At 49.8% G+C, this 15,513-nt stretch overlaps 1 protein-coding gene across 1 annotated transcript; it reads left to right on the top strand.

Annotated features, from left to right (window-relative positions):
• Nucleotides 1–668: 668 nt before the first annotated feature.
• On the top strand, nucleotides 669–15,238 carry TRPV6 (transient receptor potential cation channel subfamily V member 6). Its single transcript, XM_008067750.2, has 15 exons — nucleotides 669–1,027; nucleotides 8,813–8,910; nucleotides 9,048–9,170; nucleotides 9,545–9,682; nucleotides 9,978–10,076; nucleotides 10,215–10,390; nucleotides 10,880–11,026; nucleotides 11,103–11,315; nucleotides 11,619–11,705; nucleotides 11,801–11,877; nucleotides 12,112–12,277; nucleotides 12,614–12,680; nucleotides 13,037–13,305; nucleotides 14,406–14,512; nucleotides 14,895–15,238. Exons 1-15 carry the CDS (start codon nucleotides 900–902, stop codon nucleotides 15,175–15,177), a joined length of 2,178 nt encoding a protein of 725 aa, XP_008065941.1. The 5' UTR covers nucleotides 669–899; the 3' UTR covers nucleotides 15,178–15,238.
• Nucleotides 15,239–15,513: the final 275 nt, after the last annotated feature.

Genomic DNA, 15,513 nt, shown 5'->3' with positions numbered 1-15,513 from the left:
GATTGTTAACAAAACAACAACAAAACCAAAGAAGAATGTGCATGAGAGACCATATACAGCTTGCAAAACCTAAAATATTTGTACTTGTTATCTGGCCCTTTACAGAAAAAGCCTGCTGGCCCAAAGATGATGAGGGAACTGAGAGGAGGATTGGGAAGAATGAAGAATCTTCACTAAGTATATACCTATTCTGGGTCAAGTAAGAGGTTAAATTGGAAGAGTCAAGAAAATTGAAGCCCCCAAGACATAAGTAGGGGGAGACAAAAAGTCAGGCAGGAAAGGCACTGTCACAAGGTGGGACCCTCACTCCTGGGCCCCCAACCCTGAGAGGGCCTGCCCTGACTCCTCCTACCCTCCCTCACTGCCTCCAGTCTCTGAGCCTTGCTTGACCTGTCCAGCCTTTTCCAGAGAAGGTTATCCACCGAATGTCTCCAAGTCCAAGGGCAACCTCACCAACCTCTTTGAAGACCTCCCCTGTCGTGATTGACCCAGGGACAGGGAGAGAAACCTGGATGGAGAAAGAATTGGAATCGACGCCAGGTTCCCGTGGTAGGCAGGTCTGTGCCCTGGCCTGTCTCTTTAAATCTCAGGTAGTTTGGGAGGAGGGAGGGAGTGTCTGCACAGCTTCTGCTCACTCCCAGCAGGAGCTCCAGGCAGGCCAGCCCAAGAGAGTCCCAGCTGGCTCTGCCAAGTGTAACAAACCCCAGAGCCCTCTCTAGACTGACTGGGGCAGCCACCAGAGGCTCCCAGGGAACTAACCCGGGAGGCTGAAGACGGAGACGGGACCTCTACAGGGAGGAAGCAGGCCGGCCCTTGGGGGGACCAATGTGGCCCCAAGGCTGAGTCCAGCTGGGGTTTGGCCTCGGCCTCAGCCCCCCAAGGAGCCGGCCCTACACCCCATGGGGTTATCACTGCCCAAGGAGAAGGGGCTAATTCTCTGCATATGGAGAAAGTTCTGCAGATGGTTCCAGAGACGGGAGTCTTGGGCTCAGAGCAGAGATGAGCAGAACCTGCTGCAGCAGAAGCGGTAAGCCTCGCTTGCTCTGCTCCCCTCCCTCCTCCCCAGGTTTGGAACTCTACCCCCACCCTCCTCCCACCTCCTGGGCTTCACTACCACCTCTGGCTGGACAGATTGTGCTCCCGTGCCCAGGCTGGCTCCTTGCTGCATTTTGTTTCCAGTCTCGGCCTACCAGTCTCTGTGACTGGTGCCCCAGGATGTCAGGTAAGAGAGGAGTGGGGTAGATGGGACAGGTGTTCACTATCTTTCAGATTCAGCGCAATTCTGCAAGCCTCTTGTAAGTATGTCTCTAAAAGCCAGGTGCCTTGCTGGGCCTTGTAAGGATAAGGTATCATAAACCCTCACCCAAGATGGGCTGGCAGGTCAGGACAGTGCCTTCTGTGTCTCTTCCTGCCCCTAGAACAGTTTCCCTGGCAGAACCCTAATCCCTCCCATATATATGCCTGCATGTGGGAATGAATGAACGATTGAATGAATGGAGTAGAGAGAGAACTACAGAAACGAGAAACCATAAAATAAGACAAAATGTGAAAAACGGTTACTATTCCTGTGTATTGATTTCATCAGACATTGACCAAAGTCCTACTCTATGCCATATGCTGAGGGTATATGAAGACCAACAGAGGTTGGACCAGTCCTGGGGTTTATTTCTATCGGCAGGGTGTAGGGGGCATATGTGACCAGCCAAAACAGCAGATGTGCTTAGGACCAGTGCTCACCCATTCTCCTTGGGGTTGAAGAATTTGAGAGGCTCCAGAGTTCAAGCCTAAGGAAATCTCACTCATTGCCTCTAGCCCCTGAAAACTTCCCTAAACTCCTTTGCTGCTTTATTTTCCCTGGCAGCTAGAGTTAGAGTAAGCAGCAGGAGAGGAGGGGGAAATTGAGGAAACTTGGTTTCATTCCCGCATGTGGTCTTTTCCTCAAGGTCTCTAGTGGATTTCCCCACCTAGTTGGTGACACGCTAGCTAGAAGGAAACCCTGACTTCTGGGCCTCTCCCTGAGCTCCTAAGGAGGCAGACACTATGTTATTCAGAGGAAAGCCTGATGTTTTTTTGTCTTAAGATTTTTCTTCATCTCCAGAAACGAGCCCTGCTTTAGCCTGGCCCGGAGGCTGCCTGGGCCTCTGTGTTTTCTCTTCTTTTGCTCAGGGATTCTGGGCTGGGGATGTGTTCCTTGTGTGAGTGGTGACTTCCCATCTCTCACACCAGCCACCCACCTCTCCCCTAAGGCCTGAGAAAGTAGGGGCTGGAGCACATGTTTAGCCGATGACATCTTGGGGCAACAGAGCAGCACTGTTGTTAGAGAGAAGGTCATCACTGGCACCACTTCCCACTCTTAGGACCCCAGGGCTGGGGGAGCCGGGAAGAGAAAGGCCCCTTTGGAAGGGGTGGTGGAGGTTCCCTGTGTGCAGTGTCAGGGGAGTGGAGGCCTTGGGCTGAGGTGCAGTCTGGCTGAGAGTGGGCTGCTTCCTGTGCCTTGTCTGCCCACACCTTTTCTTCAGACCATCTGGGGGGCCTCCTCTGCAGCCCTGGGCTACAGAGGCCTAATGTCACCATTTGGAGGGATCCCTGCTCCTTGCCCTGCTCTCCCCATCGGCTTCCATAGTTTCTTGGGCTTCTTCTTCTTGAGCACTGATTCCCCTGTCGGTGGCACTTCCCAGAAGGATGCTGAAATTTCCTGAAAGGGGAGTTTCCTAGTCTGCCTAGTCAACCAAAGGGGAAACATGGGAAAACTAGGTAAACATGGGATGACCTTGTGAATAGGAATAATATGAACAAGTGAGGGGTGAGCTGATGGGAGAAAGGAGCAAGCAATGGTTTGAGAACCCAATACTGTACTACTTACCACCACCTGCCTTATCTCCTGTAATCCCAACAGTAGCCCATGGGAGGTAGGCCTGTTATTCTTCTATGAATGGGGCAGGCCTGGAGCCCCAGAGCCAGTAATTGTGAAGCTGAATTTGTGCCAAGGGAGACTGTGAGGGAGAGGATGGCAGTGAGAATGGAAGGCTTTAAAGTCTCTCCAGGATGATGGGAAACCCAATACTTCTCTTCATAGTAGACTTCTTGGGTCTTAGCATGCAGCTATCTCCCCCTAAGTCCACATTGGTGGGGTCCAAGCTGAGCCCTCAACTTCCTTCTATTTCCTCCAGATCATTGCTCCTTTGGGCTTGGATTTTCTCATTTCCTGATATTCAATGCATTAAACATTTATTGAGCATAAGGCACTCTACCGTGTTTGTAGGAAATTAACATGACCCATTCTCCACTCTCAGGGAGCTCTTGTTCCAATGGGCAAAACTTACCAATAGGCATGTTCTTGGGTTAAAAGTGAGTTCGGGGCCTCTTTTAGGTCCCCTCCCACTGTGGGAGCTTTTCTGTCTTCTTAATAAATCCTACTTTTAGAAAAAAAAGGTGAGTTTGGTGGATGCCATAAGAATTGGTGTTCTGGAAGCATAGAGGAGGAAGTTGAGGTATCTGATTTTTGGCTGCTCTGGGGTGTACTAGGCAGCTTCACAGAGGCTGCCTAACCTGAACCCCCAGGCTCCCATGCTGGCACTTTGTCTCCCACGGAACAGTTTGGAGGGAGGCGGTACATTCAAAGCTTTTCCTGTGGTTAGATAGAAAACTGCATGAATACATGTGAACTACAGTGTCTGCAAGTCCTTCCTGGGACTCTCCAGTATCTTGTGCACTCCTGTCTCTATAAAGCTACACACACGCCTGCTTGAATCCACATATGTCTACTACATGCGTACAATGAGCAGTGGCAGTTAGGAAGGCAGCCTGACTCCAAGTCTCTAAATAGTCACTTTCCCTGGGGTTTTGGCTTCCTGATCCCATTGCCAGGAGCCTGAGCTGAAAGGAGGTGGCCCATAGGTGCCCAAGTATGCCTCCACCCCACACATGACTGCCCTTTCCTTCATCTGTGGTCACTGCTCAGGCCTGTCCCCCAACCCCCAAGAAAAATTAGGAGGAGTCATAAAACTAGAAGAACCACATAATTTAGTGGTAAGAGCCTGGGGCTAGATTCATGGCTGAGAATCCTGCCTTTAACTCTGTGTGATCTGGCAATAATTTGGCCATGCCGCCTCAGTTTCCTTTTCTGAAATACAGAAGAATCATTCAGCCTGTGTTACAGGGTTGTAAAGAGCAAAAATAATCATTGAGATGCTGCTTTGGAAACTGAAAAGGTGGGAATTAGAGGGGCTGTGATCTTCCTCTGAACAGAACTATATCCACCTGGAAACATGAGCAGTATGTATTCCCGGCCGCCATGTTGAATACCAGCCTCAGGCCCACCCACAGGGGGCATCCAGTTGTCTGAGAGACCACCCAAAGAGGGCATCCAATTGTGCTCATGGAGAGCCCAGCGGGACCCATGCCTGTCCCCACAGTCCCCTGTCTTCTCTAACCCCTCTTCCAGCAATGATTAACATGGAGAATAGGATGGGGAAATGCCCAATGGGGCACTCATCCCAGCTCGGCCTCTGACTTGTTTTCTCCATCTGTTACGTGAACAGATTAGATTCAATTTCTGGGGACTTTCTACCTCTAAAAGTCTGATTTGAACTTTTTTCCAGGCTCTCTTGATCCTGACTTGTTTCCCAGTAACTAAAAACTGAACCAGATTCATGAAGACAGCACACACATTCACAAGGATGGGAAAACAGAGTAGGGTATGGTTGCAGATGGGGGGGGCGGTTAGGGATCCCCACTTGGTGGCTCAGAGGTCATGGATTCATTTACTCACAAAACATGTACCAGGTTTTGTGCCAGGTACCCCATTGTTGGTTTTCCACCAGTTTAATATTGAACTAGGCTGTTCAATTGTATTATAATTAATTGCCCAGTGAAATAAAACAGTCAGGAACCTGAAAACACCTTTCATATTGTTATAATTTCAGAGTTCTATAGTTTCTTTTTCTACTTAATAAGTGGAAACTTGAAAGGCTTTACCTTTTTGTTTCTCCCTTAGTTGAGTAGTGATCCACAAGAAAACATTTTTTATGTATAGAGAATTTCTGATTCTTTTTAGTGTGAAGAATCCTTTTTTTAAACTGCATCGCAAATGTACCTTTGAATCAGGGTTTCTCCATCTTGGCACTATTGACATTTGGAGCAGGATGATTCTTTGTGGTGGCGGTTATCCTGAGCAGGATGCTAAGCAGTGTCCCTGTCCTTTGCCCCCCTAGTTGTGATCTAAACTCCTATGATGGGTTTCTAACAAAGAAATTACTCGTGCCCTAAACACAAGGCTCTTTGGATAGGCCTGCCCTATGCACCTCCTTTGTGGAGGCCAACCACAGTTGGGTTCCTTGGAGTCAGCCTAACTGCCAAGAATGTGAGCTAGGGATGTCTCTGCTGTCCCCTTGTGGCTCTAGGATGTTAGTGCATGTAATGGCTTGGCCTGATTCATTTGGCCGCCCTTTTTGCTGGATTCTGGAGTTTGCAACCAGAGGAGGTCAGTTTTCTACAAATCTTGCTATGTTGGGTCACAAGCTAGTTCTTCACCCAGGCAGTGGTCTGACTAGGTTTCCAGATAAAATACACGATACCTTATTCAATTTGAATTTCAGGTAAATAAGGAATAAGCTGTTAGTATAAGTATGGCCCAAATATTGTGTGAGACATAGTTACACTAAAAAAAAAAAAATAGTATCTAAAATTCAAATTTGACTGAGTATCCTGTATTTTTATTTGGTAAATCTTGAAACCCTAGGTGTGAGCCTCCTTGTCCTCCCCAGGTCACTAAGGAGTCAGCAGATGCTAGAAAAGAAATACATAGGGAGTGGAGGTTTATGGGGGGAACGTAGGGCTTTGGAGATGTGTGTGGATTAAAGGGAACTCTCTGTGCCTGCCAATGGCCATGCCATCACTATATATTAGGACACAGGGAGCAGAACTCTGGACTTGGCTAAGGCATCCCCTTAGATCCATTTCCAGACTTGCCTTTAACCTTTCACACGTTTGGTCACAATGGAGCACCAAACTGGGAAATAATCAGACAAGGGTTGAAGAGCAAGGAGTGGAGGGGAAGAGAGGGAGAGGAAGAGGAAGAGAGAGAGGAGAGAGGAAGAGAGAGAGAATGAGAATGAATGGTATGCTGGGGAAAGCTCTCTTTGTTTTTTCCCCATTCTTACGCCTGTCCCAGGATACATACAGAAGAAGGATTTGGGCAATTGCTGGAGTGGTGATAGTGGTGAAGAGGACATAGAAAACTTGTTTTGCAGCTGTGTTTGCATACCAAGCATACTATTTTTTACTTCAATTATATGTTTGCATAAGCTTGGCTTAGGGGTGGCTGATAGAGACAATAAAGAGGGGCTGTAAAGCCAAACCACCTTCTGGCATAGCTCCTGTATCATTCATTCTATAGAGAGAGTCAGTGAGCATCTACTCCATGATAGGCATACTTCTAGGCACGGGAAGTGCAGAAGAAACAATGAACAATGGATGGGCTGGGGGAGTTGGAGTCTAGGAGGAAGGAGTTCCATGGGCACAGACACAGGGAAAGTGGTGTGCTCTGTGGTGCTGAGGTGTGTGGTGGGACCAAAATGCTGGGTATAAGGAATGGTGGGAGGAGCAGAGGGTGAAAAGTAGTTGCACAAAGACCGTAAAGGGCTCTGTGTTCCTTATCCTCAAGCATTCAAGGACCCATTGGACTTTCACATTTGGCGTTTAGAAAGATTATCTTGGCAGCATCAATAAGGATGGATTGGGGGTAGACAGGGTACAGGGAAGCTGGTTATAAGAATATTTTGCTGGCTGTGTTCGGTGGCTCAGTCTGTAATCCCAGCACTTTGGGAGGCCAAGGCGAGCAGACTGCCTGAGGCCGCGGGTTCGAGACCCGCCCAGGCAACTTGGCAAGACCTCATCTCTACAATAAAGCAAACACTAGCTGGGTGTGGTAGCGTGTGCCTGTAGTTCTGACTATTTGGAAGGCTGAGGCAGAAGGATGGCTGGAGCCCAGCAGGTTGAGGCTGCGGTGGCCAGGAGCGTACCATGGCACTCCAGTCTGGGCGACAGAGTGATACTCCAACTCAAAAAAAAAAAAAAAATTTTGCTATCTTGGGCTGAATATTGAGGACATGAAATAATAGAAGTTAGCAGGGACAAGGAGAGAATGGAGAGAGAGGGCTTTTGACGTTGAACTGCCAAGGCCTGGTGGCCGCCCCTGTCTGTGCATGTGGGGAGGGCAGGGGAGATGTGTGAGCCCATGTCTCCTCTCTGATTACCCTCCCATCCCCAGCTCTGAAGTCGGTTTCTTGCCATTGCTAGCACTTCAGGATGTGAGCACCTGTCTGTGTCTTTTTCTATGTCACAACCAGCCATCTATGAATAAGGGTTATTTCATTTGCTCCCAAAGAAAGACCAAATTGCTCCAGACTGAGATAGAAAACTGAATCAAAGGGATCCGTGTGTCTTCATTGCAATAAGATCTGATTTTAAAAGAGATTTTTAGTTCATTGTAGAAACAAGACTAGAAAGATGATCTGAGGAGTCAGGAAAGAAAAGTTTGTATAGAACAAGTGAGAAGCAGATGATATGTGAGTAGAGACAAATCTGACTTAGGGACCAGGAAAAAAAAAAGTTTCGTGAATCGAAAATTGAATAAACCCAAGAAGTGTCAGAGGGAAGAATGGGAGCATTCAGATCCACATGAAATTCAGAAAATAAATCCTCTAAATTGGATTCTCTTGTTTTTAATCATTGTTGACCATAGTTTATATCATAGGGGCTAATAGACAAAAATAAGTAACATTGAAGACCCTATAGGTAGCTAGCCTGAGAATGATGGAGAGAACATTGCTTCCCAAACTTTAAGCTATCTGTAAACAGAAATCCCTGAGATTGCTTCTGATGTCTTCTACAGGTTTTCACAAGCAGGAACTGCACTCAGACAACTACTGACTTGAACAATGCTTCTTAAACTTTCACATGCATAATAATCAGCAGGGGATCTTCTCAAACTGCAGATTTCGATTTATTAGGTCAAAGGGCAGCCCTGAGAGTTTACATTCCTTAGAAAAGCTCAAGTGATGCTGATGATCCCGGCGTCCACCTTAAGAAGGAAGGCTGTAGAGATTAGGATGTGAGAGGAAAGAAGAGAAACAGAGAGAGAGAATGAGTTAATGGATGGATTCATGCCCACAAGGAAGGGAAGCCTGGAGCCAGGCTTGATCTTATGGGCCACTGTTGCTTTTGGAGTGCTCCCTGAAGATGGTATTATAGGGAGGAAAGCACAATATCAAAGGGTTTTGCTGAGAAGTTTGAGTAGGCAGAGCCTGAAGCAACAGGAGAAAATCTGCTGACCTCTGTGTATGACCTCCTCCACAAATTGAGAGGGGAACTCCTTGTACCCCAAGTCCATGCAAAACAAGGCTTATCCTGGAGAGCAATCTCAGGGTGCCTAGTGAGGCTGAAACAAGATCACTCCAGGGGTAAACCAGTCAGGAGGTGAATGCATGTTGAACTCATTCCCCCTCACCTGAAATGCGCAGATAATACATTCACACGTGGTACCTTCTGGTCGCAGCACCCCAAGGGATAGGAAACCGGTCATAAACAATCTCCCACATGCGCTCAATGGGCAAAAGCTTGATTTGCGTTAACTGCCTCTCAGGAGAAAAGACATTGGGGGGGTCTTTGTCCTTCAATAGTCCTGCCTGCCTTGGGCCAAAACCTTGGGGCTCGCTGCTGCTGAGGCGCACAAAGCTGTGTATTACAGAACGAAGGCACAGCCCTTTGTCCCACCACTGGGCATGCTCACTGTTGTCCCATTTTTCTGTAGGATCTGGGAGTCTCCTCTCCTCCTAGCTGCCAAAGAGAACAATGTCCAGACCCTGAACAAGCTGCTCAAGTATGAGACCTGTGAAGTGCACCAGAGAGGTAAGAGACAGAGCCCTGGTATGCATCTCCTGGGTAAGCCCCACACACAGGGCTCATGCTGTGGGCTCCTGAATCCGTATCGTCCCCATTCCCCTGCTCCATAGACACCAAAGGACTCTTGTTTCTGTAATTGCCAGGAGCCATGGGGGAGACGGCACTGCATGTAGCAGCCCTCTATGACAACTTGGAGGTTGCCATGGTGTTGATGGAAGCTGCCCCAGAGCTGGTCTTTGAGCCCATGACATCTGAGCTATATGAGGGTGAGAGACCCAGGGCCCAGGTTGGAGACAGCAGGAAGGACCTGTTGGATATTTCAAGTCAGACCCTGGTGGATATTGGGGAAAACCAAAGAGGAGATCTGAACCTCCCTACCATTTATTCTCTTCTCTGTCTCCCTTCTTCCTTATCATTCCTGACAGTGCAATATCAGAATACCTGACCCCTAAAATATCAAGGGCCTAGAGAAGGGGAAGAGATGGGCAGCAGTTGGATCCCCTGAGAACCCTGAACACCCAGGGCTCCCTGTTCTCCATTCCAGGCTGCCCCTGGGGAAAAAGACCAAGGAAGTACATGGGAGAGATACCCTACAGAAACCCCAGGTACAGACCGTGACTGACATCTGTCTCTGGGCCAGGTCAGACTGCACTGCACATTGCTGTTGTGAACCAGAACGTGAACCTGGTGCGAGCCCTGCTTGCCCGTGGGGCTAGTGTCTCTGCCAGAGCCACAGGCACTGCCTTCCGCCGCAGTTCCCACAACCTCATCTACTTCGGTGAGAGCAGGGCCAGGCTGGGAGGACGGGCAGATGGGGAAGGGGCAAAGGCAAAGGGTGGGTGGGCAGAGGAGGGCCCTGCCCTCAGCTCCATCTGCCAGGCAGCGGGGAGTGGCAGCCCTTATAGGGTTTCATTAGGTCAGAGGCCGATTCCCCCTAGGCCCTTTCTCTGGTTCTGCCTGACAAGTGTCCCCAAGCACCGAGCTGAGATGTGAGTGAGGAGGAGGATGCTATCCCTTGGTGAGATTGCCCATTCCATTCTGCCATCCTGTGTTCTCCTGTGCTCTGTCCCCAGGGGAGCACCCTTTGTCCTTTGCTGCCTGCGTGAGCAGTGAGGAGATTGTGCGGCTGCTCATTGAGCATGGAGCGGATGTCCGGGCCCAGGACTCTCTGGGTAACAGCTGGGTTGGGGAGGGAAGCTGAGATGCTGCAGGGGGGCAAGGGGATGGTCTGGGACAGCCCTCAAGCTAATCCCAGGGTGGAGCTGAGGACATCAGACCCCTGGCCACATGATATCCTGTGTCCTCTCCAGGAAACACGGTGTTGCACATCCTCACCCTCCAGCCCAACAAAACCTTCGCCTGCCAGATGTACAACCTGCTGCTGTCCTACGATGGATGCAGGGACCACCTGCAGCCCCTAGACCTCGTGCCCAATCACCAGGGTCTCACTCCCTTCAAGCTGGCCGGAGTGGAGGGCAACACTGTGGTGAGGGACACGCCCCATCCCCAAGGTGTCTTTCTAATGATTCACCCTACCCTGCTGGTCCTGAGAGGAAATAGGTGTGAACACACTTTCCTTAGGCTCCACTCTCAATTCAGATTGGTATTTCTTTCTCAACCTCTTTCTTATCATCTCGTCCCTTTCTTGTCCACATCTTCTCCCCCAAAGTGTTGAGGGCTTCTAGAGTCTAGATTGCACCAGAATTGTCTACAACTCCAAGGCCCACCTATCCTTTCAGCCCCTAGAAAACGCCCTTCAGCTTCTCATCCTGCTTTCCCAAGATCTGGTGGGCGTCATGGGGGGCAGAGAAGAACCTGGAACGCTGGTCTGAATATGAGTTCTTCTGCTCTCTAAAAGCTGTGGAGAACAATTGCTTTCTCCCAGTGGTGCTGTCCACTTGGACATGCCTCCCATCCACACTCTGTGGCTGGCCCCTTTGCATGGTGCTCCTGAGTCATCTCTTATTTCCCTTAGATGTTCCAACATCTGATGCAGAAACGGAAGCACATTCAATGGGCATACGGGCCGCTGAGCTCCACCCTCTACGACCTCACAGAGATCGACTCTTCAGGGGATGAGCAGTCCCTGCTGGAACTCATCATCACCACCAAGAAACGAGAGGTACTGGTCTTCACGGCAGAGTGTGACTGGTGAGGGGTGCTGGGTCTCTGAGCTGCCTGCTCTGCCTTCTGTGCAGGCCCGCCAGATTCTGGACCAGACACCAGTGAAGGAGCTGGTGAGCCTCAAGTGGAAGAGGTATGGGCGGCCATATTTCTGCGTGCTGGGGGCCATATACCTGCTGTACATCATCTGTTTCACCATGTGCTGCATCTACCGCCCCCTCAAGCCCAGGACCAGTAACCACACCAACCCCCGGGACAATACCCTTTTGCAGCAGAAGCTACTTCAGGTGACACTTTGGGAGTAGCAGATCTGAAGGGCAGGGCTCAGCACTCTGCTCTTTCTTGGACTGGTAGCACTTTTCTGTCCTCACACCCACATTTTTCCCCTCATTCCGATCTCAGAAATATGGTTACAAACTCAAAACATATACCCATGGAAATACGCTCTTACTCTAAGAGCAGAGCTTGAGAATAGCTGAACCTAACAGGCTGTAAAGCATTCCATGGGGTTGGTGAACTTAGGCACCAGGAACATACAGGGTAGATACTTTGAAGCCCTAAGTTCTTTGACCATCCTACTCCCCCTTCAGGAAGCCTACGTGACCCCCAAGGATGACATCCGGCTGGTAGGGGAGCTGGTGACTGTTATTGGGGCTATGATCATCCTGCTGGTAGAGGTGAGGTGTGGATGGGATCCAGGTGAGACTGTCTGCTCCAGGGATCCAGCCCAAGCTCTGGTCCACAAGTTTGTGTCTCCCCAACTTCTTGCCAGATCCCAGACATCTTCAGGATGGGGGTCACTCGCTTCTTTGGACAGACCATCCTTGGGGGGCCATTTCATATCCTTATGTGAGTCTCCTTCCTCTCACCTACATCCCTTTCTAGTTCCACTCCCTGGATTCCTGACCTCTAGAGAATCTTAGCTCCAGAGGTTCTTCTCCAGTGTTGCATGTGTGACCCTGTGTACTGAGTGGGGGGAAATGAATCCGAGTGTGTGGCTGTTGTCCCAGTTACATGCTTGCTGCTGTGTCCCCAGGATCATCCCAGCCCTCCCTCATCACCCCTTTCCCTGCTTCCCCCCAGCATCACCTATGCCTTCATGGTGCTGGTGACTATGGTGATGCGACTCACCAATGCCAACGGAGAGGTGGTGCCTATGTCCTTTGCCCTGGTGCTGGGCTGGTGCAACGTCATGTACTTTGCCCGAGGATTCCAGATGCTGGGTCCCTTCACCATCATGATCCAGAAGGTCAGTGCCTTCCCCTCAGGCTTCCTAGAGAATGGCCTCACAGCAGGGATCAGCAACTAATTCCATAAAGTACCAAATAGTAAACATTCCAGGCATCACGAGCCATACATGGTCTTGTTGCATTTTCTTTTCTAACAATCCTTTAAAAATGTAGAAAACCTTTGTAGTTCAAGGACCATACCCAAACAGATCAGGTAGATTGGCCCCATAATTTGTCAACCTCTGTCCCAGAGGGCAGAGTTATAAGACTTACAGGGGTTAGACCTGTCAGAGGTCGGATGGGTAACTGCACAAGGAATGCGTGCAGATATTCTCTCTGCTGCCTTCTCTCTCTAGATGATTTTTGGTGACTTAATGCGATTCTGCTGGTTGATGGCTGTGGTCATCCTGGGCTTTGCTTCAGGTAAATAATCTGTCCGGGATGAGGGCCCTTGGAAGGGAGAAGCTAAGGAAACCCAGGGAGTGCAGAATGCCATTGGCTAAACTTAGGGAAGAGAGGGAAGGCAGAATTCAGAGGGGGCTGTCCCATGTCTGAGGATGGGATGTCCCTCAGAGGACAGGAAAATTGGGAGTGTTAGGAAGAGGTGGTTCCTGGAATTAAGGTGAGCCGTGTAGAAAATAAGGAACCATAAGAATCTGAAGCGTGGATGGTGATATTGGAGATGAGGGGAACAAGATGGAAGTGACAGCAAAGAGCTGGATGTGGGCTGGTCTCTTATGTGGTTGCCATGGTAACCCTCACCCCCTTGGGTGGAGCAGCCTTCTATATCATCTTCCAGACAGAGGACCCTGGCAAGCTGGGCCATTTCTATGACTACCCCATGGCCCTGTTCAGCACCTTCGAGCTGTTCCTCACCATCATTGACGGTCCCGCCAACTATGATGTGGATCTGCCTTTCATGTACTGCATCACCTACGCCGCCTTCGGCATTATTGCTACGCTGCTCATGCTCAACCTGCTCATTGCCATGATGGGCGACACGCACTGGCGAGTGGCCCATGAGCGAGATGAGCTCTGGAGGGCCCAGGTGAGCCCCTGGTGGCTGGGGGGATTAGTGCAAGGCGTCCTCTTCTTGCCAGGGAACTGGCCAAGTTCAAAGAGAAGCAGGATAATTTGGCCCTAAGTATGTTGGGACAGTTGTGGCAAAGTATGTAAAATCATGCAAAGTGTACAGACAGTGCAACTGAGAAATGCTGGAATTACTGAGCATTCCTCATAGTTTTCTCAACAATTAAAACCTCAGTCTTTTCAAGAATAATCCACAGGAAATAAAGCTAATGGCGACTAAAACTGCATTCAATAATTTTGTTCCCAAATAAATACTGGAGTGTCAAGTCTTCTTGGCAATATTTAGGTCTGCAAAATTTGGCCCAGAAAGCTGGACATGTTAAAAATGCCACAGAAACTTCCTGTTGTAGCAGAAGCTATCTTCAGTCAGATCATCACGATGGAGATAGAAGGCCATTAGATGAATCAAATCCTCATTAAAAACATATACTTAGAGAATCCTCATTAAAAACATATACTTAGAGAATAATTTATGTCAAATAATTTTGCAAAATAAAGACGGAAATTCCCCAAACTATAAGGCATTTAACTGTGTCATGTTGAAAACAGTTAAAAAAACCTAAGCTGGCTGAATATGGTTTGCTCAGGAAATTATTTTCTCCATGAATATATATTGATATCCTAAGTGGGATGCTTATAATTTTAAGTGGCCTTTAAGTCTGGAAGGTCAAAATATCCAGGAGCCCTTAAGACCCTATTCTTTGTGTTTGTACTGGCCCCTATTCTCCTTGAAATTGGTCTTTCTACCTCCTACATTCCTCCCGCATCCCACCTGGCTTTGCCATGAATGTCCGGTCACTGGGTGAAGAATCGTGGGTCTCAAGTCCCATCAACTATCTCCCACAGAAGAGGGCCAAAAAAGACCAACTGCCAGATCATGGGTGTTGCCCATCACCCAGGGAAACCATGAGCTCCTGAGTCTCCTCACTGTTGCTAGACTGTCATCCTCTGCCCAGAGATCCTGTCCCTGCATCCCTTCCTTCCCTTGTCAGTCTAGTTCTCATTTCTCAGTCTGCACCCACCCTCATCTCTGACTTCCCCTTCTGTCCCCACATGCAGGTCGTGGCTACCACAGTGATGCTGGAGAGGAAGTTGCCTCGCTGCCTGTGGCCTCGCTCTGGGATCTGTGGGCGCGAGTATGGCCTGGGGGACCGCTGGTTTCTCCGGTGAGTGACAGGCAGGGGTGGGCATCCCTTGAGTAGCCTCATCTGCAAGGTACTCCTCTGCTTGAACAAGTTCCTGTTCCCAAGGACCCTGTGGAGGCCTAGGCACTCCCTACGCCCCATCCCCCTTGATGGAGCTGATGAGGAATGGGCCTCAGTTAGCAGCTTGGACACCTCAAAGCACCCACGGAGCTGGTGAACCAGAGCCTGCTGCTTTCTGAGGCCTGGCTGCCATGGGCCTGGTAGCCCCAGCACCCACACCAACTGCAGTGAAGCAAAAAGGCCAACAACAGTGGGTTGGGGCTGGGGGGCTGGGTGACCAGCATCTGTCTTGGCCCTGCTCTTCAACTCCTGGCTATCTCTCAAGTGTCCCCACACTCCACAGGGTGGAAGACAGGCAGGATCTCAACCGGCAGCGCATCCAACGTTATGCACAGGCCTTCCACAACCTGGGCTCTGAGGACTTGGACAAAGACTCAGTGGAAAAGCTGGAGCTGGGCCGCCCCTTCAGCCCCCACCTACCCCTCCCTACACCCTCAGTGTCTCGAAGTACCTCCCACAGCAGCGCCAACTGGGAAAGACTTCGACAAGGGACCCTGAGGAGGGACCTGCGGGGAATGATCAACAGGGGTCTGGAAGACGGGGAGGGCTGGGAATACCAGATCTGACTGAGTGTGTATACTTGCTTGGTTTCCCAGAACCTGCTCTCATTTTTCTGGGGGCATCAAAACAAAAACCAAAAACCTAGAGGCCTAATCTCCCAAGTCCCAGGGGGAGAAGGGAGTAACATGAACTCCAAGGAAAGCATGTGGAGAACGTGAAGAATAACTGATCCAGGCCTGCACTGCCCCTCCAGCTCTGGGGCAGATGGAACCCCACACGGTGGTCCACACTTCAACCCTAATGCATAAGGCTGGAGGAACGTGAGGAAGCCGCCTGCTGCCCGTCCTCCACTCCTCCACTCCTTCCAGCAGCACCACTGCACATCAGAACACTTTAAGGAC

The sequence above is a fragment of the Carlito syrichta genome, unplaced genomic scaffold (assembly GCF_000164805.1).
Source record: "Carlito syrichta isolate Samal-C Ts95f unplaced genomic scaffold, Tarsius_syrichta-2.0.1 Scaffold309764, whole genome shotgun sequence".
Classification (NCBI taxonomy): domain Eukaryota; kingdom Metazoa; phylum Chordata; class Mammalia; order Primates; family Tarsiidae; genus Carlito; species Carlito syrichta.
Note: the sequence above shows the minus strand (reverse complement) of the source record. Positions and strands in the feature narration are given on the sequence as shown.